General features: G+C 40.7%; 1 protein-coding gene across 2 annotated transcripts; it reads right to left on the minus strand.

The window, feature by feature from the left end:
- Nucleotides 1-272: 272 nt before the first annotated feature.
- tmem200a (transmembrane protein 200A) lies at nt 273-22,514 on the minus strand. Of its 2 annotated transcripts, none has more exons than XM_065963985.1 (5): nt 22,379-22,514; nt 6,151-6,285; nt 5,606-5,889; nt 5,249-5,412; nt 273-3,484 (listed from the first exon to the last, which is right to left on the minus strand). In XM_065963985.1, the coding sequence occupies exons 2-5, from the start codon at nt 6,276-6,278 to the stop codon at nt 2,390-2,392; spliced, it is 1,671 nt and encodes a 556-aa protein (XP_065820057.1). In that variant the 5' UTR covers nt 6,279-6,285; nt 22,379-22,514; the 3' UTR covers nt 273-2,389. The 2 variants fall into 2 exon arrangements, with proteins under 2 accessions (XP_065820057.1, XP_020488081.1); XM_020632425.3 differs by lacking the exon at nt 22,379-22,514 and adding an exon at nt 18,272-19,034.
- Nucleotides 22,515-23,275: the final 761 nt, after the last annotated feature.

Below are 23,275 nucleotides of genomic sequence, written 5' to 3' on the forward strand. Positions count from 1 at the left end.
TAGTCACTCTTTGAACAAGATAAGGTGCTGCATGAACACGTGTGTCCATGTTTGTAGGACAGATAAGAAGACCTAAGCAGAAGAGGTAATGTCAGATGTTGTTAATGAATAGAAGATGTGAATGCAGCCAAGCAAAGATTTAAGTTGGATTTAAAAGTCCCAGCGTCCTGGATGTATGGTTATATAATGTCCTCCTTGTGTGATACCAATCATTTATCAATCACTCATCAAGAAGAAGTGCTTCAAGTTTGAGTATCGGCTTTAAAATGTAAATCTTTTTTTTTTTTTATGACTGAGAAATGTTTGGCAGTTTAAGACGGGTATACTTCGTTCCCTGGTAAAGATGTTCCTTCATTACTTGAAGCATTTAATTGGCAGTTAAGTGTTTAAATAAGCATCATGGATGAAGTGTATAATCATTTGTTTAAGCCTCAGTTTGTCATACTTCTGGTCTTCTTCAAGTATATCCCCCATATAAATATGGGGGATTTGTCTTATAATGAAGTTTGTTTATATGTATTCAAAACTATCAACATAGATGAATAATGGAGGGCATATCCTGAGATAACAGTGTCCAGTCTTTTCTCCCAGAATATGAACTTTAAACCCCTCAAGCAGAGCCATGAACAGACATTGTTACTTCTTTTTTTCACGAGCATAGTAAAACTTGTTTTACTCAAGCATTTGGTAAAGGGCAGCAATATTATGACTGCGAGGCAACATTGACTCTGTTATTGTATTTTGTAGTCTGGCGTCTTCATTTTAACTCGATTTGTTTGACTTTGCTCTTTGTGTGGATCTCTACATCTGTTACAATCTGAAGATCAGACACTCAAACAACAAACAAAACCCAACCTTAAAGCAAACACTACGTCTCATATCTTTTTTTAGAGCTTTTGGACTGTGTTTACTCTTGGAAAGTGTAATGTCTTGTTTTAGTCACTGCAGGTTTCTCTATGTTAGGTCTGAGCCAAACCATCATTTTTAATATTATACAGATACTAGATAACAGTAGCTACATTTTAAATAGGATCCATGCACTGCAATTTATTTTTAAAACTGAATTACTTGAGAGATGAGAGATTAAATACTAAAGAGCTTTTAATTTGAAACTAATTTAAAAAGTATTACATTTCTATAAAAGGGTAATGCTGTAGCCTGTAGCTGTGACAGGGCACATGGGAACAAGTCAAAATGAGGTCTTGCAAAGATGACTTACTATGTTGATCACAAAGCATCACCTGCATTATCCCATCACCCCTCATCCCATTTTCAAGCCCGCAGCAGTTTCGCCAGATGGCTGTTCATCATGAACCTGGTTGTGCACAAGATGTCTGCTTCTGAAAACAACGTTTTTTTCTTGCCGCTGTAACTTTGCTAAATGTTGCTAAAAGTGCTGTGCTCATGACGGCTTAACGTTTGGTCTTTGTAAAATAAAAAGAGAGTAAGGTCTTTTACCTGCTTTTTAAAGTGTCACAAAATAACATTTGTTATGAATTGGCACTCTACATATAAAGATTGATTGATTGATAAAGATGTATATTGCAAATTAGAATAGAAGGCCTGACTCGAATTCAAGCCTGAGTGAAAATAAAGGCCTGGTACTTTCTGCAGAGAACTGAAGAGTTCTAAAACGTCCTGGTCACTATTTAAGAAAATACTGTATTTGTTTTTGTGTCAAGATCAGTCGTTTAGTGGAAGAGAAAAAAGATAATTATCAGCTTCAGTATATAAAGCCTCATTACACACTTTATTTTAATCTCTGGTGCACTCCAAGCAAAGATCGTTAATATGACTATTTTTGAGCTTCTTCTCCTCTGATATTAAACCGACCGTGCTCGTTCCCTCAGTTTTTTTACCCTCTACCTTGTTTTAAAAGATTCACCTTTGTGTCTCTGTTTCCCACTCAGAAAGGAACTTGCTCAAAGCAATGACGGTGTGTCCTTGATTTCACCAGCAGCTTTTCAAGTAAAAACCTTGAAACACTTCACCAAAAGCAAATTTCAAAACCTGTTATAAGGAAACAGCATCAGCCAATACTGACTGTCAAGGCTTGAGATCATGTTAAATCTTTATTAGAACTACGTTTGTATAAAGCAGACGGGTGATTTAATGTGATTTGTTTATTGATGTAGGAAACTTGTCTTTCCACTTGCCTCCCTCAACAGAGGTCAGGGTCAGCTAAAAACGACTTTTCTCTGGACCTGCTGCTGTAGCCATTTAGTGTCTCAGCATAGATAGTCCGACACTCACTACTGTCCTTCCTTCAGTTCAGGAAAAAAAAAACTTTGAAGCAACACTTGAGTGTTTCTGGTAAAAGAGTGGAGCTGTTTAAGTCATGAATTTCAAGAAAAAGAGGAAACCGCCATACAACCATTGGTCCATGACTTCAGAATCGAGTCTCTGAGCTTCCCCTCTTCAGCGTGCTGCTGTTAAACTCGTCGTGCTCAAAGCTCAGATTATTATGCGACCTTGATATCATCAGTAGCTTCTCCCGCTTGCTGTAGTCGCGCCTTGCAGTCACATCCAACTCCAACAGCCGCTCCCCCACTTGCTCCTCCCTGTCCTCCAGCCGTGTGTAGCCTTTACTGCTGTTACTGCGACTGCTGTTGCTGCGGTCGAGGCGGGGCCAGCTGGGGTGCTTCCGTTGCTCCGGGTTCACACTGAGCATGCTCGGCCTACGCTCCAGGTCCAGAGATTTGGAGTGGCTGCTGAGCATGTGCAGTGAAGAGTTGGAGCCAAAGTCAGTCCTCGCTGCTCCAGGGGAGAGCCAGCAGCCTGAGGGAGCAGGGGAGAGGGAGGAAGAGGACGAGCAATGGGAGGATGAGGAGGCGGAATTACTCCGGTGGAGGCCTGGAGGTTTGGATGCCTTGGCAACAGATGCTACAGGAACCACCAGAGACTCCATCGAGCTCAGAGGCTGTGACCTTTCCCTGTCTCTCCTCTCACCTCCTCTTTCCTCCTCAGTAATCGCCTCCATCTCCGGCTCGTCAATAACACAGTTGTTGAGTTTGATGACAGGGAGAGTAAATGCAGAAATTGAGGAGGAGACAATAGAGCGAGCATGGTGTCCTCCTCTCTCACCATCTCCGTCCACTGACCACTGGTGACGCACAGAATCCGAGTGAACCAACCCAAGTCCGTGATTGTAAAAGGGGCGATCTTTGTAGAGCGGTGCTAGTAACCCAGCAAAACTACAATCCAACTTCACCTGGGACCTGTTTCTGTGAAGCTCCTCATCCCCTAACAGCACCTCCTCCTCCTCGGTTGAGCCCCCAACCCCTCCGGCGATGCTTCCGGCCCGAGAGGAGAAAGCAAGGAGGGAGTTGCTGGCTAACCGTGCTGCGCTATCACCTCCAAATCCTCGAAGATCCCCGACGTCTCTCGAGTAGATGCTGTTGCGGTGATAGTGTTGTTTTTGCTCCTTCTGCCTGAGGCGATGGATGTCAATGACGGTGGAGTACATGTCTCTCATATGGATTATCTAAAGCCAAAGAGAATAGTATTAGTAGAAGCAAAAGTGTTTACCTTTGGATTACCCGAGTATGTGTTCAATAATACATTTAATTACATGGCTGTGGTGTTGAATACTCCACTCTGTTTGGTTATTAAAGGTCTATTATTTTATATCAGACCTCTTTTTTAAAAAACAGATTGTTTTTAGGGACTCAGTTCTTACCCAGCCTCATCAGAACCACATTTAATCATATTTGTTTGAAGAAAAAGTCTTGAGCTTTAACTGAAACTTATGAGTCAACAACTTTGCAGATGACATAAATGAAATAAGACAGAGCACAGTTTGGACTGTTTACATTTTTCAGGATTTGTTAATAGAAAAGAAAAAGACCACAGATGACTTTACAGTCATAGGGATGAAAACCTAAATCAGTTATCACGCTAATTTGTGCGGCCCCATTTAGCTCACTTGATCAACAATGGAAATATTTGCCTTAAGGTCTAACAGCAAAATGGACTATTTTTAAGTTAACCCTTGCCATGGAAGACGTTCTAACTGAGTGAGTTTAGGGTTGGGGCAAAATATCAATATGGCAGTATATTTTCATTCTGACTCATCATATAATGCAATTATCAAAATTCTAGGTTTCAAGTGTCAATATTTTCATTAAGAAAAGTATGACACCATGACCAATTTGACTAATCGTATGACTGTACGGTGGTGTTTACGACATGACTGAGGGTAATGTCTAAAGAAGCTGACAGCAGAGTAAGAGAAGACGAAGAAGAAGCAGGATAATGTCAGACAGCAGTGAAAAGAAGTTAAAGCGTGATAAGAGGTTAAACTAACACCAAGTTGCTGTAAATATATATATTTATCCAGCAATTTACCTTTTAGTGGGCATTTTTTATTTGTCAATTAACCCGATATCACGATGCATCATCATATTTTTGTCTTGCAAATATTAGTTATCGAAGAATTTCTATATTGTGATATTATTGTTATTGTGGGCTACGCATCGTATCAAATGATGATATACCTTGATATTTCCAACCCTAGGGGACTATTTCTTTGGCATAAGAAACGTCCATAAAGCCATTACATGGTATACCATTTTGTGTAGTTTGAAGATCATTTTCAAAGAGTATTTCTTTTGAAACTTGCTTTATATTAAGCTGTATAGTTAACAGTTAGTTTTATTGTGGAATGGAACCCAAACAGGGTCATGTAGGACCCAACGCAAAGCAAAAACAAACTGTATATTTTCCCCTTAAATAACCATCCTTAGTTGGGTATCTGTATGTGTGTTTTCTGGATGGATTTGACCTTGGAATACATGGATTACCTGAAAGTGGAGAAGGGAGGAGGAGGAGGAGAGGTGTAATCGAATCAAAGAAGAGGGCATGAGAACAGAGGAAATGTGATCAGGGGAAAATTGCAGAGATAAGACGGGGCTGGAGGTTGGCAGAAATATGATTTGCATGTTAGTTATGCAGGGACGATGAATAAAGATGACTGTCTGCTGTGTGCATGCCTCTCATTTCGTAGGGATTGGAGGAGGAACAGAATGAGAATACAGGGTGGAGAATATAAACTACTTACTGTATTGACTCAAGGTTTGTTTCTGTATAATTTAAATTTTTTTCATAACTTTTTGAACTCTGTGTTCTTCAAACACAAGATTCTTAAACCCTGCAGGCAATACTAATTATGTTAAGTGTTATCTTTTTGGTAAGAAGACTCAAAAATGATTGGAAACTCAAGCATTCATTTATTGGACTTGAGCCCTACCTTAGTTTCTCTGTCTCTGTTTTCATGGAGAATGGCGTTGGCACAGATGAAGATGAAAATCCCAATGCCCATGGTGAAAGGCCCGAACATCTTCATCCTCTCAGAGTGACGATGCTGTTCCAGAAACCGCATCAGAGCCCCCCCTGTCTGCTTGGAAGGCGTATCTACATGCAAAAGTAATAGAATGTGTGAGCGGTTTAAAGTTATCACTTTGAGACTATGAATATGGAAGCAGAAAGAAAAGGAATTCCATCTCAACTCAATCTGGAAAGTTTTTTTTATTTCAATGTAGGATTGTCACCTTTGAGATAAATTGAATAAGATGACCCCATTTCACACTTCTCTCACTTCTCTTACCCTGCACATGACTGGCATTGGAGTTAGCTACATCTCCGTCCATCACGGCCATATTGGCTCCATTTCCTTCAGGTGTTCCTCCCGCTCCTCCAGCAGTTGCTGTCTTAGATCCTCCTCCAGTTGGGGATTTCGGAATGGTTTGACTGTGCGGCCAGTAACCGAGTGTGGCCATCCCGATCCCCACCGCCAAGATGACCAGTCCCAGGAGAAGGAAAAACCCAGAGGCAGAGTAGAGACGGAGCCTACCGCGTACCACAACAACATCAGTGCGTCGTTTCCGCTTCCTAAAAAATGAGCACAGTATTGAAGGAAAGCAATACCAACACATGGTAAATGAACATTTTTTGGCGTACAATGGCATACAACTTAAGAATTCTCATAAACCTTAACACCCGGGAAACACTGGTGAAATTTAAGCTAGTGTTGCTTGTAAATCAGTTTGAGACTTCAACCAGCTTCCTGTTGCCCAAAGTAGGTAACAGTTGTAGGTGAAGCTGATTTTGGATTTTATTTCTAGATAATTAATATTTGCAAAAATAAATCACCTTGGGGCAGACTCTGTTGCAGGGTTCCCCAGCCCTGGCGATGATGGTATGGGCCGGTGCTGGGAGCGGGCTGAGTCCTGGCGTTTAAGCTTAGCCAAGCCTGTTAGCACGCCTGCTGCTGCAGTCATTCTTTACCTGCAGATACATATGCAGAAATAATCAAGTAATGCATTTAACATTCATTTTGTGTTCAGCATCTGTTGCCGTTCTGTGTGTACTGCCAAGTCACTAAACTACAAGAGCTTCTGAGCAGTTTCTTGCCATTTTGTTTGGTCTTTTGTGCACAAATTCAACAAGAAAGAACTCTCAAACAGCTGCAGACATCCATTCAGTCGAGGCTGATTTGCACATTTTTTAAAATCAGGATAGGGAGGCACATCTTCACTTAAGTTTAAACAAAGTCTCTCAGGAGCTCTGAATACAGGCGGTGTAAGTCAGATAATATTCTACATCACTCACAAATGAGCAGATTGAAGCAGTTCCAGAGATCACAGCTCTGTTTGTCTCAATTTACACAGACGTGCCACCTCGCTCTTTTTTTGTACAGGGAAAGTGTGTCAGACTTCTGGATGTTTCTACTGCTTGTTTGAGAAAGGGCTGTTTACAATACAGCATTGATGAGGATCTGAGCACAACAACAACAAAAAATGTACACACTGTACAACATCTCCTCTGTTTACTGGTGATGTTTTGTTGTTACCTGTCAGCCCTTCAGGGCCACAAGGCGTGTGTGGATGTGTGTGCACACTGCACATAGTCATACATTCAGCCCAGCAGAGTGTTTGTTTACTGAGTTCTTCCTGTGTGCAGGGGAGAGAAACTCAGGAAATAGGGATGATGAGAAATGTAGGAATAGAAGCAAACAGACACAGAGACAAACACGCATGGCTTGGGCTTATTTTCAGTCTTTTATAGAGTTGATTGCATGTCTGTTGTAATTTATGCAGTTTTGGTTGTTGTGTACATCATTGATATTAATGTGGAAATATAGTGCTGCTATTCTGACATAATATTAAAATGAATCATAGTCTCTGCTAACCAGCTGCTTAGATGTCTATAAATAGTTATTAAGATGAAGAGGGCTTAAATAAACACAGGCTTATTTCAGGAGCCTCATTTATGTTTAAATGCCTGTTAATCTGGGCTCACATGAACATTAGCATTGTCCTGTTGAGCACTAAGAGGATTAAAATGACTGTGTTTGATGCTGAATACCCAAGGTACATTGTTTGAATGGAATTTAAAGTATCCCTCTGCGGAGTTATTACCGTCAAAGTGAAGTTCTCCTATGGTCAGGGGAAAGACAGTAGAACACAAACGAACAGCCAATGGAGCAACAGTGTGTTGAAACTGTAAAACTTCTTGCTCCCTATAACATTTGACCCGCTGCTGTCACTAGACACACTACAAGCAATGTCTTGTTATCTTGAATGAACATAGAAAGTTGCAATTTTAAGTAGACGAATGAAGAAAATCACAACTCGGTCTTATCAAATCGAACGATGTTAAGACTCAAGTGGGAAGTTTTCTCCCAAATAATTGCCTGCTAAGACACTAGTTTCACAGCTGCATGAATTTTCGTAAGAATGAGATTGCAATGTAATAGTGATAATAGATAATAGTTTCAGTGAGAAGCTAAATCAATGCAGTTATTGTGATGTGTCATTTTCTGTTGAAACATTATGGTGATGCATCACCAATCAGGACTGTACAATTCATCTTATTTTCATCATCTGGTGGCTCGATAAACACGTTGATAGAAAGTGTCTGAGAAGCAGTAACAGGAGAAAAACACTTGTAGGTGAATTGCAAACACCTCATCATAGAAACCTTCGATCTTTCAGATTGAGCCATTAAGAATGGGCCTTATATTCACAACATTTGGCCAGTCAGATGAAGCTTTAGCTTAAGCTAGCATGCTACCCTCAGATTACTGGATGTTTTCACTTGAGCTGTGGATTCTCTGTGTCTATATTTCGGACATTTTCCTTTGTGTATCTGTAGCGTATTAATGCCTGCTGCAGGTGTACCTGATATACGTATTTTAATATTTGTAGCTGCTTATTGCCCCCCCCCCCCCCCCCCCCCCAACTTTGTAAGTTAATCACTTATCGTAAGTGTTGAAGGGAAATAGAAACTACAAGGATGTGCAGATTGATGTCGACCCCTGAAAATAGGTAACAGGGGGCTTAAGTGTGATGTGTTTTTTTTCTTCAAACAAGCTATGCACTGACATGGCGCTAGATAAAACATATTCATTAGGAGAATTTTGATGAATGCTCATTTGCATTGCTTCCATTAAGGAATCAGTTTCATTATTTGTCTTCGCCTTCTCTTCTCTTGGCAAACAAAATAAAGCGGTTGTATGTTTGGATATCACTCTGGCAGCATATTCTCAACACAGCATTATTAATTACAGGATATTTATTTGGTAAACAGCGAACGTAACTGGATAAAACAGATTTAGCATGGGAACGAGAACACACCCATGACCTTCCTCTTTCTGTTTTTACATTTCTCTCTCCCTCCTTGCTCCCACCTCTCACTCACTCTCTCGCTCTCTCTCACTCTCTCTCTCTCTCTCTCCTCCTTTCTCACCCTCAGTCTGTGGGCTAATACATTCTGGTTGTGACCCTGAATAATTTTATCTTGCCTTCACTTCCTTCTTCTCCAGCTTTCTTTGTCATCTTATCTCTCTCTGTTTGTCTTCTTCCTCCGCCTTCCCTCCATCCTCCCAGATCTATTTTTAATCTGTCTCTAATTTTAATTTTCTTTTACTTGGTCACTCTCCTCTCTCACTTGCTTCCTTCTTCTATTTTCTTCCACATATCTCAAAGCAATAAAGCCTACTTTAAGATTCAGAGTGAGACAAAGCTTTTAGTAATCAAAGTAAGTCTGAATCACACACACAGCCAGACGCCCTCTCCTCCCACCCTCTTTTCTCCCTCTCACGTCTTAATGTGTTTTTCATGTCAATCATCTTTTTTCGGTAATACCGCTGCAGAAAAGTGCTCGACCACAGATGGTGAATCACACAGGGACAAACACAAGCAGACACTTTTTCTCGGGCTTTCTCAGTGTTCCCTCTCGATCTGTCTCTCGCTGCTCTGTGTGCGTCAAACAGGAACCCACACAATGTTCGAGAGCAGGGGGGAGAGAGTTCCTCCGTTTACTGAGAGGGATGGATGGAGGATAGAGGCGGGGAAGAGAATAAAATGAGAGGAAAGGATGACAGAATTTACATTATTGCACCTACCTGGGTGCAACACTCAGTCATCAGCAGATATTTAAAAGTCTACAGAGTTAAAAACAGCCGTAAAAACTAAGTGGTAGATGGAAATAAGATGAAAAAGACCCCACAATAAATACGTTTACAGCGCTATTTCTGTCAAACAAGACGGGATAGAAGGCGTAAACAAGCCAAGTGCATCTGCACTTTTAACAATGGGAGAAAGACTACAAACACCTGCATTAACAGACGCACCAGCAGCCCCTAATGAGATAGCACTCAGGCTCTGAAATGACAAGGCTTTCTACTTAGGAGACCATGTGTCGAACCTGTGCAGGGACCACATGAAAGAAAACGTTACTATTCTGTAACCCTGCTCCACATCCAGTCAGTGGGTCTGAACTGGGTGTGAGCCAGGCCTGTATGATATAAGGAGAACTTGTGACCTGAGAAACGATGTTCAAAAACTGAGATGACAATAAGTTGTGCAAAAACGAACAAACAAGAAAACATTGAAGTGCATGTGCACATTAGCTATCGAGTTACAGTGCTTGTGTCTGACTGCAGTTCTGCATGATTAAAATGACCTATGTTTGTAACCTTCATACTTAATCCAAAATAATGCCAAATAAAACAGTATAAAAAGGTTTTTTTATTTGATTTATATTCAACCAATCTTGTCTTTACTAATGTCTTTACTGCACAGTCAGTCGGTTATTGCATGATGATGAAATTGTGATTTCTAAGTGCAGCACTTGCAGCAAATCTCTGCTCTTGCATGCTGAACATGTTCAAACAGAGATCATTACGAATCAAATTTGTGCATTGTCTTTTAATCTGTGAAAACATCACTGTGATCATGTACAGATTGTTGAAATATTAACGATTCCCTTTCCTCCTCAAATCAGATAAAACTTATAAATAATGCGACATCCTCTGCTCCATTTTCCCTGTTGCTGCTTTAATGAGCAGTCTTCTAAATGAGTGTTTAATGATTTATGAATTAGCCTCCATGTGATCACCTTAATGTTGTAATGACTAAACTGCTTTCGCTGTTAAACATTGCAGCAGGAAAGCTTTTAAAACAATTAAATGTAACTATCCCCCACAGGGATTACATTTATTCTGTTGCTGAAGAATTTGAACATTCAGAGCAGCTCTGAAAAATGAATTTCCTTTTTTCAAAAACATCACATCTTTGCAGCAGAGATTCCCCCCTCTCTGCACTGTAACACCTCCTCTGTGATTTCCTCTGAATGTGTTGCATCTTTCAGAGAGGAGATGCCTTTCGTAGCATGATAACGACACGTTACCTATCTATAGGCGACATCATGTGATGCATTGTCCCTATAGCAACTACTGTACATGTGCTGCTGCTAGGTGACATGTTTCTATAGCAACTACCAGCTGTGTGCAGAGGAATGTCAGGTATATCATTCAACACAAGATTTGAATAACAAAGGGGCATTTCTCATGTATGTTTTCTGATTACTTTGTCCTTTTTTAAGTGCAGATATTGGGTAAAAAAAAACACCTTTAGGCCAAATTTTAAGGTTTAACTCGGCCTCTACATCAGCTAACGGAGGTTGTCACTGCGGGGGATGGGGAGGAAAGGAGGCGAAAGCAGAGGATGCCAGAGTAGGATTGATAGGAGACTGGCAAGAAGAGGCGATGGAAGAGGGAAGACAACATGGAAGAAGTGAGAGGGTTAGAGCAACAGAGGGTTTGGCAAGAAAGGCGTTTGCAAAGAAAAAAAAAACTACATTTTATGCACTTTCAAAAGGAATGCGTTAGCACCGTGTTCAAGGTATTAATTACACCATTTTCTGCAATTTCTGTAAAAGCTCTATTCTTGTCTTTTCGAGAAATGATGGAGAATGTGGATAAGGAAAGCGATCAGGACAGGTGAGGCTTAAAGGATAAAAAGAGGAGCATAGTCAGGGGATGCTCAAAGTGGAAATAAGTGACAAATCAGGACCAGAGGAAGTCAGCAGGTGGGGCAAGACAAGGAGGAAGTAGAGAGAAAGTGCTTTTATCCACATGGAACAAACTCTAGAGGCTTTAGAAAAACGTTGAAAAAAGTCAACTCAAATGACTCACTTCAGTGAACTGCATGCCAACACGTCATGGAGATAAGCATCTAACATGGACTGAAATGTAAAGAGGGGAGCTTTAAGCAAACATATAAGAGAGGAATGAGAAGGAAGAGCAGGAAGGAGCTGGATAGAGGGAGACATATTTGCACCATTATGTCTCCCATTACAGTAACATCAGGTCATGTGTTTTTCAGTTAAGGTTAGCTGAGGCCAAAGAGCTCGTATTAATGAGAAAAAATGTACGGGGGAGAGAGAAAGCCCCCACCACCCCTAGCCCCCCTGCTGCTGCAGTTAAGGTCAGTGGTGATATTGTGAAGCATGAAATAACACCTTCAAAAAAACCTCTCTTGAATTATTTTGGTGTTTTTGTTGGTCTTCTTCAAAAGTTTTCATTTTTTTCCAATTATTTATAGTTTACAAAACACTTAAACACACTCTACATTCTGCCATATCAAAAACTGACAGAGATAATCAAGGATTGGGCACACAGTGTACATCACTCAGCATTGGTACATCCTGTTCTTGACACTGTTTTTAACCTGTTATATTGAAACAAAGAGACCGTCAAGTGTTTTAATGCCCGGGTCAAACGTAAGTATACTTCACTTCTAAGTACACCTACACATCTGTCAAGCACTATGTAACAGACAGAGTGCAGGCTGGTGGAAAAGAGCAATAAGGGCAATATTTGACATTTTATTTCATTTTTTATTCAAGTCAAACCTCACATCTCAATCATTCTTGGCAACAGGTACCATACCTGCCAGGTCAAGAGAGTTCATGAATGTTTGTGTGCGTTACAAAGCTGTGCAGTATACTTAGTATATTTCATCATATAATATGGTTTATGAACTGTATGTTTTGCATGGTTAAAGTACAATGTAGAGCTTGACTGATATCAAAATGAGCTGATATAGTTTTATTAAAGTTTAAAATATGGCAAACTTATAACACCCCCCTAAAAAGGTGTCATTGCATGCCTTGTACAGCAAAGTGAACTCCATCATCTCCTTGCTCTAAGTGCTGTCTCCAGTGCAAGTAACAGAGCACTGCAGCTGAACAGAAGGTGGTCTATATTTACATTCATTGATGTTGTGTTGTAATGTTAAACATTCTTTAGTAAAGTTATTTAAAGCAACAGCATGCAACACAATTTAATCATATTTAGAGATAGTTTAAAAAAACAAACATCTTGGTCTGAATCAAACAACCATTCAGGGTTAGCTTTCACATGACTACTAGCCATTCAAAGCAACGACTTGACGCACGCACCTGTTGCTACCTTTTAATTTTTCTGAGATGTTTATTGATTGGCTGTTTGTGTTTCTAACCTCTGAGCCTGACACAACCAGCTGAGTGGTTTGAAGTGGAAATGGCTGGTATGCATGCATGCTTGGTGCATCATTTGGTTGGAGGGACGGAGTGCTAAGAGGGAGAGGTGGAAGATTTTTTAACGTTCCTTTCTGCCACTTTAAGAAAGAAATGATGTATGAACTATTATAGGAGGCTACAGCAAAATGCATAGTTTAAGATTTGACAGAATAGTGGACTTACTGCTTAAAGACAGTTTTTGAATGTTTGTGATAATGGCCTACGCGGTTGTTTTTGCAGGTCTCAGCCCATTAAACACAAATTGTGTACAATTTGTTACTTTGATCAGTTATTCACTTTATCTAACGAGTTCTAAGAGGAAATGCAGTCCTAGTGAGAGCCAGTTTGAGGAAATCCTTTTAAAGTGTGCTCCAAAAAAGCTACAAAACCAACAAATTTAAATTTAAAAACATTGACACGATCTTTTTTTTTTTAAATGTGTTTCTCCTTTCGGCCCTTCTGGGTTTTATTTTTCAGATGAAATAGCTAACAAATGTGATGCTTTTGGCAGCAGAATCTGGATCATGGAAGAGTATTCCAAACTCACACTTTTGTAATTATATTACCACGCAATGATATCTCAACTAGGACAAACATTAACAGCTTCTGCAAGGGATAATCTTCCCCAGAAATGTCAACAGGAAGTGAAGATATGAGGCCCATATGGAAGAAACAGTTTGATCCTTCACTTGTTTGATCCTTCAAAGATCATTTTTCTGCTTCACACAGCCATATGTGACAAGAAATCTATAATTAAGAGATGAGATGATCTGTGACACAAAGCGTGGACATGGATCATGACATGCCTTACAGCAGGAACTGTTTCTTTTTAGATCACACTCCTGATTTACTCTGTTGACCCCTGAAGTGAAATTCTGTTTGCTGTAGCAAAAAGGTCAGAGGTCAGAGTCAGCTGCAGGGAAACAACCCACAGTGTCTTGATGAAACAAGACAATCTGGATAACTCTACTGTCCAAATGAATCCTCCAGTAGAAGCTGATTGTTTTTCTTTTTGTACTCCTCACGTAACACCGAGGTGCATTGAGTTGAGGGTGTAATTAATGTATGCAGAGGTTGATGCTGTGTTCCCCAACAGATTCCAGCCCACCTGTGTTCAGCCACCTTCACAAACCAGTACATGAATCCTGACATGCTCCTCACTGACCACAATTTAATATATTGGGGAGGAATCTCCATCTTGGATTAACCTTGAGGTCTACATTGGTGTACAGTTGCAGAAGTTTTTAACTCCTGAACATGCTTTCCTACATACATTCCATAGACGGCAGCCTGGCATGTGTTGATCTGTGTCATTTTGTTGTGGAGGGGTTTGTAGGAAATAACATGTTTATCATGCTGCTCGCTTACAAAACAGCGACAAAAACGTCTCCTCCTTACTTTAACTCTCTCGTCCAGGTCTACACTCCCTCCCGCCCACTACGCTCTGCCAATGAAAGGAGTCTGATCCAACCTTCACAACAGGGTCCTAAGACGCTGACTAGACTCTTCTCCTCTGTCGCCCCCCGGTGGTGGAATGAACTTCCAAACTCCATTCGATCTGCAGAGTCCCTCTGCACCTTTAAGAAAAAGCTAAAGACCCAGCTCTTTATGAACACCTACTAACTTAATGATGATGGTCTCGATATTATTGATGATGATGATGGTAATGACGATGGGTTTTGTTTGATAACGATGACTTATAAGATGGTTTCTATACTGATTAGAGCTCTAAAGAACTTCCGTCAATGTTGTGCTTTGCCTCTGGTCACTTCCTGTCAGCACCTGTGTGTCCAATCGGACTCCAAGCTGATCGTTTGCTCTTAATGACATTGTTTCCTTTTTTTCTAGATCCTTGCTTGTGTTGTACTTACTCTCTGATGTACGTCGCTTTGAATAAAAGCATCTGCTAAGTGATTTGTGGAATTGGGGAATTGTAGATCATTGAATTAACTGTAGATACACTTAACAGAGATGATCAATAACACTATAGGGAGTTACAGTATTTACGACGAATGCTTTCATCACAATTCAGAGCCTCGGTACGCTTCTTTTAATCATCTTGGACTTAGGACAAGCGAGTCATCAGTTGAAACACACCTTTTGAGCAGCAGGCGGACCTGTTGTAGTGGAGATGCGGTAAACACAGACACCAGCTCTGACACGAGGAGCGGGCTGTGCTGTTTGTTCAGTGAGCGTGTAGGTCTGCCTGGCTCTGCTAAGCGGCAGAGTGAACCGTGCAGTAGAACAGGAATCAATCTGAGCTGATGTCTGTCACAAGTCACTCTGTTACTACTTCTATTTACATTGCCACCACAGCGGATTGAGCTATCGGTGGCATCAGTGTTGCCTTGTGCATGAATTACAATCAAACTTGTGTGTAAACCAGTATTAACGGTAAGGCATAAATCAATGTTGTGTCCGAGACTAATACCAGTGACAGTATTTGAAGCCGGTTTACCGCCCACCACTACAATACGACACCCTAATGAGTGCAACAGAGCACACAGGAAAGTGAGTTCAGTCAGGGGACACCCACCCGAAAGAGGCTTTATCAGGAAAATTACATCTATCTAGTTTGGTATTTATTTATGCATTCTCTAGTGTCCACAGTGTTCAGAGTCTTGTCTCCTCTAAATGAACCTGATACAACATCTTGACTGAAGTCATTTTTACGCACAAGACTGCAAGCTGTTTTTTTCATTTATTTAAAAAAAAAATGTTGATTTTATCATTTGATCACAGGCTCTTCAGCTATCGGAGAAGACCAGAGTAATGGAAGGATCGCTGAGAAAGAGAAAAAGAAGGAGCAGGTCTAATCAACAGATAAACAGATAGTGAGCAGTGCTCGTGCATTACTTCACTCCTGCAGGCTCTCAGTTAGGGGTGAGTCATCTGTCTGCAGAATATGTCACGTTTATGTTTTCTCGCTGACCTTTAGACAACACTTTTTTTTGATGCGATCACTCAAGTGTTAAATCCTTTACCGTCTTGTTTTTTTTTTTATCCCCTCGTTATTCTGATGATACATACTGTTCTTCTTTTCTTAAGTCTCGCATCCTTCACGCCTCCTGTGATCCAGCCTTACTCAACCTTATTAAGTTTTGAATTGAATCATCGGATGCTCATGCCAGGACTGTGTGCATGTTTGTATGCGCTCCTCTGCGTGTGTGTGTGTGTGTCTGTGTGTGTGTTTACTGGAGTTAGCCCCCTTTTGAGTCTCACTAAATGACTCACTTCATCTTCCCTGCAGTCGCTGTTTTTCAGTCAGTCACCCACACTCATCCTGTAACATGAGCTATGTGTCCCCAACTACTCTGAGGATTTTGTGTCCAAACTGGGGACCTGGGACCATTTTAGGGTCCATGTTTGGATTCTATGGGCCCTTTTTTTTTTTTACACCATTTACACCCTTTTTTTACACCATTTATATTTTATATTCCATAATGGTTCTTTTTCAATTTGGCCTTTAAAAACAGTCTCAGTTAAAGCAGGAATTCTGTCACAAACTGATCACTGTATGTTCCTCACATGTGGTTCTCTGGATTAAATTGAGTCAGTGGTTTGCAAGCTCTCTCCAAGGGAGTGACAAAGTGAAGGAACTGCTGACCTAGAGGGGATTCTAACAGGATTATCCATTTAGAGGTTATCAGTGAGGGATTAGCTCATACATTCTCTGACTTCTTAATGATTCCAAAATTAAACTCTAATAATTTCTGTGAAGATGTTTGGCAGCGACACGTCTCACTACCAGCCATTTGGCTCAGAGACTGCCTCGTTCTTCAAACAGCTCTCAAGGTGAGAGTTACTCCTCGTTCACTAACATTAGACAAGAGAGTATCTGTACTAAAAAACTGCCTCCACTCACATAATGTGTTTGGCTTGTTCTATCTTTAATGTGATGTTTGACCTTCACATGCGCACAGTTTAACACTAGAGGGCTGTTTTTCACATTTAGCATGTTTCTATGTGTTCACATTATATCTTGAGCTTCAAAGGGTTTTTGTACAACCAGGAATTTGTTACAACCCAACTTGACACCAAGCATGGTTTATTATATGATTGCAGATAAGGGGAGAAATAATATAACAGGCCAAGACATTTCCATGAGAAGAACTGAGGTTGAGGTTTTACAAATTCAGAAATGTCTTCAATTTAAAGAAGACATTTGAAATGAGAGAAAAACACTTCCTGTTAAAAATCATAGTAGTAATACATTAACACTGCAAAATTGCTGACAACAAAGTCAGAAGTTTTCCTAAATAACAAATGCAACCGAAAAACATTGCAACATATCCAGTTACCGCAACAGAAAGGCTCCGGGCCTGTAGGGGGAGTGTTGTGTGAAACTGCTTAATTAACGACTGAAGAGAAAGAGGGAGTAAGCAATGCAGTAATTTTGATACATTTACTTTTTATAGCGTCACAAAACTAAAGATGACTCCCAGCAGAGAGTTCTGAGGGTCTGACCTCAGCGACAACTTTTATAATCTAAATCTATGATATTGTTCAAATTTGGTAAATTCCACTGAACTGACTGTTTCTACAGCTAGTGTTACTTTAAGTTGACTCTTGGTTTGGAAGCTGTGGCTTTTAGGTTTCAATAGCTAAGATAATTATAATAATTTTTCCAGGATGTGGACTCTGTGAATCGCAGACATGACGTGCATGGAAGAGGAGCAGGTACACTGACCTATACCCCTATTGGTCTGTGAGCTGCGTTCACTGTCAAACAGCACACTTCCATTCCTCTAATGGAAATCCTTTCAAGCCATGTTTGCCCTTGTTGGCAACTATAAAGTTACACAATATGGAAAGTTGAAGGTCTCAGTGCCCACACACACTAAAAATAGACTTTACAATTAAGTTAGAGAGTCTGGAATTTTTGGATTATTCATTGAAACTGAAGAAGTATTCTATCAATTGCAGTTTTTTAATGTGCCACGAAACTTCTCGGTGGTATTTTTGAAGCATTGTTAGAATAGATTTGCCGAAGAGATTATTGACTTTTAATAAGTGAAATTCGACCAAATAGTTAAAGGCATTAATGTAAAGAAGTCATGCCTCATGGGGCTGCTAAGGTCACCATAACACAGAGAAAGAAAGCAGGCTGACAGAAGTGATCACCTCAAACTAGGCACAGTCCAAAATCAATGTTAATAACACACACACACACACACACACACACACACACACACACACACACACACACAGCATACAGTGGTTTAACCTATCTACTAAACATTACATTTAGCAGATTAAAAATACATCTCACCCTCTAGTTAAACTTCTTTGTTGATCAATTATTAAACAAAACCTTATGATTTATAGATGAATATAAAGCGACTGTCGAGCTGTCAGCTTGGATTGTTTCATAGAGACTGTTGGAAGAGTTTGATAGGAGGTCACAGACTAGCCTACTTCTTACCTTCGCAAAAAGCCGACTTTCACTGTCACTGTCCCATTAGGCATACAGGGGGATTTGGCTGTAACCCGGGGAGAGAGAAAAAGCCATCCTCCAATTTGAAGGCTACTTCCATAGAGATGCCATGCCAGAGAAAATTAGGATGACAGGAGACAGCTCAGGTCCCATGCAGTGCTTCGTAACAACAATACAGTTCCTTCTTACAGCCAAGATCCGTAATGGAGACCTTGTAATGTCATTAGAACAGTTAGTCTGGATCAAACTGCGACTCTTTTAAGTGTCCACTGCGCCCACTTTGGTCCGTGTTAAGCACGTTTTACGCCTTTTGGAGAGTATGCGCGCACAGGGCAACGACGGCTGAGAAACACGCTCCCGATTACGACTGAAGGGGAAATCCTTTCACACATTCGGCCTTTTTAATTTCCAAAACGCTCAAGATCTTACTCTCCAGCTGAAATTATTCCACATCATCGGGGAAAATAAACAACAATAGTCGCTGCTCTGATCTCCTTCGTGGCTGTAATGCGTAAAACTGTCGCTTATTCGCGACAAAAAAAGAGAGAAAAAAACTTGGTTTCCCTTTAAAGAAAAGAGTCAAAAATCAATTAAAAACAACTCATCAGGACTTTGTTCTGATATAATAATATTGGTAGAAGCGCAAAGCGAAATAAAGCGGGATTTTAAGTCCTCTGCGCCGGAGAGAGAGGGAAGCGCCTCCATCCAATTCCTCTAAAGCGCTTCTACGCTTGTGGGAATGCGAGAGACTTTCACTGAAATGTGTGTGTATGTTTGTGTGAGAGAGACGGGGCGGGGGGGAGGGGGAGGGGGTGGGGGCCTTGTGCGCTCAAGACAAGATGTATGCATGCCTGTTTATTGAGGGAAACAAGGCATCGTGCCATGCTTTTTCTTGCGTTTGCAGGGCGCGGACGATAAGAGGGTGCCTGGTTTTAAGAAGGGGGAGGAAGAAGCCTCGTGATGCTTTCTACAGTGGGAAAGAAAAACTGATTATAATCTTGAACACATCTCAGTGGGAGCAGCGGGATGCTGTATTCAGTATCAACTTAAAAAAAAAAACCTCAGGACATAACATTCCTGCAGCCCCAGAAGCATGTTAAAAAAGTCTGTTTTGCTCTTATATTGGCAAGAGTAACTGTTTTTATGTTTATGTAAGATATGCAAGAAAAGGCCCAGATGTTCAGAGTTATCAACATGCACAGGGTGATGTGTTTGTGTTCAACTATTCTATCTCCACACATGCCAAGAGAAAGAAAGAGAGAAAGAGAGGGGCAGCAAAAACATTGCAGATGTTGGCATGTGGATCATTTCCTGTATTTACATGCTGGGATTGATTCTGTGAAATATGCCAGCTGGGGAAAAGAGAAGACGGCGATTAGGGCAGATATTTTGAACATTAAGATTTATGTGTGTGAGAGCAAAAAAGAGAGAGTTTTATTTGTTCAGGTGGCTGAGATTAAGTGAGAAATACAGCACCCCTTTAGGGTAAAGCTCAACAGCTGAACATACACACAATCATAACGGCGTTCTTCTAGCGCCATCCTCAACCTTAAACCTGACCATGACATGCCTGACCTCTGACTCTTACTCCTATTTTAATGCTGCCTCTGTTCATACTGGCACTATACAATACAATGACATCAAGCATCACAACTCCCCCCCCCCCCCCCCCCCCCCCCCCCCCCCTCCACCATGTGCAGAAATCTGGAGCAGAAATCTGGATAAAAATCCTTATCTTGTTCACACCCAAACCCTTTGTTCTTCTCTCAAGCTCATAGCTCACTTGGGAGTCACTTCCCAATGGTCGGTCAGCTGATGTATTTAGCATTCCCTAAAAGCAGAAAGAAAACAAGCTGTAGAGGTCCAGAGAGGGCAGATGCATGCGAAAATGGGGAGAGGACAACCAAACAAAGCCTTACATTGTTGACTGCTGCATTTTGTGTTTATGAGTCCACTTGGGATTATGGGATTTACAAAATGTGTCGACTTTTTGTGTTATTCTTATTGTAAGCAGCTGTGGACGGGAGTCTCCAGCTCGATAATTAAGGGGGGGGGGGGCTGTAATTTAATTGAGGAAAGCGTTGCACAGTGAGGAGGTGGAGGTGGAGGAAAGGAGGAGGTGAGGGTAAAAGGTGGAAAGAAGAGAGAGAATTTGTAATTCTGTCCATGTTGATTTCTTTAAATGAGAAAATCATTTGGAAAATGGAAATTTTGATGGAATGGTGGAAACCTTCAGGGGCTATTTTAGGCTCAATGATTGGGTATTTGGACAAAAGTGGGAGGGACACATTTGAAAACTGGGGAATAACTGGGAGCAAGCATTACATATTAATACATTTTTTTAGAAAAAAAGGGAAAAACAAAAGACCATCACAAATCCCAGAAGCAGAAGGATTTCCTCATGCTCCTTAATGTCGTCCAACCAACATTTTGCAATTTAACAATTACTCAATTCGCTGTGATATGGAGCGGAGAAACCCAGTAATCACATTCAGATGCCTTCATTTGTCTGGAAAATGGCTGCAATTATTAACAGAACACTTTTTATCCTTTCTGTCTCCCCTCATTTGTTATGCAAATCTCTTCCTTTTTTCCTGTGCGTTTGTGTGACGTCAAAATCTCCGCCACAGACACATTCATGTACACACTCAATGATTATTACAGCCTCTCCGCTGCTAGAAGACGCCTTGTTACCATTTAGGTCAATGAGCCTCAGTGTCGTCATGAGTGTCTCTGTCTCTCTCTGTGAGCTGAATTGATTTTTTAAACAATGTTATTCAGATCAGGAGAAAGACTGGTTTGGTTTTCATGACTCTCTGGACGCAGCAGAGTTTGTTTTAATTCGCTCACTTTCACGAGATAAGAAAGTTCTTTGTTGAATGTTCTCCACCGGCCCCATTTTTCATACTCGCTTTTATCAGGTCTGGAAATGATAACATGCTACAGTATATGCTGATATCAAAATGTGCTGCAGCTGTTTCTTCTGTTATAACTGTACAAAAAAAAACTTTCCAGAAATATAGCTTGTCTTATCTTCACTGTGCTCCTTGCAAGATATATGTCTTTGTTGTTTGTGGTTTATTTTGGACTTAATATTTCATAGTGCCTTGAAATCCATCTGACATACTTTGAAGCTTTAAACGTTTTGCAGTTCTTGTCATTTTCAACTCTGCTAAGCTGTTTCTGGGTTTGGCTGAAACAAAGATTTAAGGTCCCCTCTGTAGTTTTTCAAACTTCCATAGAGCAGTGGTTCTCAACTAGGTGGGTGGTGTTTATTTATGCTGTAAAATCTGCTTTTTTTTTTTACCAGTCATGTGTATGTGACTTCTGGTGTTCTTGGAGCCAGCCTCAAGTGGACACTCAACAAACTGCAGGATTTTGCACTTCCACATTGGCTACATTTTTCAAGAACGGAGGTTGCCGCTTGCTACAACCTTAACAATACCCTCTCGAACCAGAAATCTTGACTGTAAACTGACTGAGATAACACAGTCTGTAGGCAGAAGTAGTATTGTTGAATAGGTAGTCTCCCCCTGCTGGCCTTTAGAAAGAATGCAGGTTTAATGTTTGCATTAGCTACAACTATCAGACCTAGAAGCTACGTGCACCTCTTTTATAGAGCCTCATGTGGCGCTGCTGGAGTTTGTAACCGTCAGACAAAGAGCTTGGCTAGCTGTTTCCTACTTTTTTATTCTGTAACCATGAGTTTAGTTCATAGGCTGCGTGCTTTAGCTAAATTAAAAATGTTCTAGTCTTTGTCCGCCTGTTTGAAAGCATATGTAGAAATATTCCTTTAATCCCTTGTGGCGATTGTGTGCAATTGTTTTAATGTTATTTGCTCTTCGATATAATTGCAATTTTCACAAATAACGTAAACATTAATTCATCATATATGAAGCATGAAGAAATGAAAAGAGAGATCTGTATGATTAGTTTTGTTGTCATAAAAATGTCCAACTCACTACACACACACACACACGCACGCACGCACGCACGCGCACACACACGCACACACGCGCACACACACACACACACACACACACACACACACACACACACACACACACACTGGGGATGAATGGTTATGATGCCTACCTTCTCAAAATGCACCCTACCTCCCACTCCCCCACTCTCCATTGCCATGGTTACAATGATGCAGGTTACCGTGGCAGCCAAGTAAACCCCACGCTCACTCAAAGGCGCACGTGCATCTGCTACACAGACACACAGACGGACATACGCAGGCTGTGACGTTGATGGTTTTGGAACATGGTGGTTGGAACATTATCTTCAGATATCAATCTGGAGGGAGGAGGGGAAAGTTGAACTGTCGTCATTCCTGCATTCGCCCCAACTTCAGTCGTAACATTTCTATTTTTGATCTGCCTCTACATGAATAGATACAATGTCAGGGTGGAAAAACAGGAAAAAAAGATCCATGACACAATTAGGCCTTACACAAATCTATAAATAGACATGTTGCATCAAGAAGCATCTTATCTACTGCTTTCAGTCCTCTGCATGTGGCTCTTATCTCTTCTTTCTGTACTGGTTCTTCATCGGTGGATTGAGTGCTTTGTGCGTTTGAGGCTCTGCTGCCACCTAGTGTTCATGTCATAAGAATCCAGACAAGATGTCTCTTGTTAAATATTTATTTCCAGGATGAGTCAGGTATCATAAGTGGGATATTTTTTAACAGACCATATGATCTAGATTCACAAGCAATACAATTAAAACTGAGACTAACATTGTGTTTATTTATTGTTTTTTGTGTGTGTTAGAATCAGGAACGCAGTTTGCTAATTTCACTGTAACGGTTTTTATTACTTATTATTATGTGATTATTTTGTCTATAAGATAATGTGAAAATAGTGATAAATCAAATCAGATCCCTGTAAGTGCCTGGAGACTTTTCCAAACTGCATATTTTTGTCACACTTGCAGGCTGAAGCCTAAAGATGTGATGTTCTCCCTCACAAAAGACGAAGAAAA

This window comes from Labrus bergylta, chromosome 15, assembly GCF_963930695.1.
Source record: "Labrus bergylta chromosome 15, fLabBer1.1, whole genome shotgun sequence".
NCBI classification, from domain to species: Eukaryota; Metazoa; Chordata; class Actinopteri; order Labriformes; family Labridae; genus Labrus; species Labrus bergylta.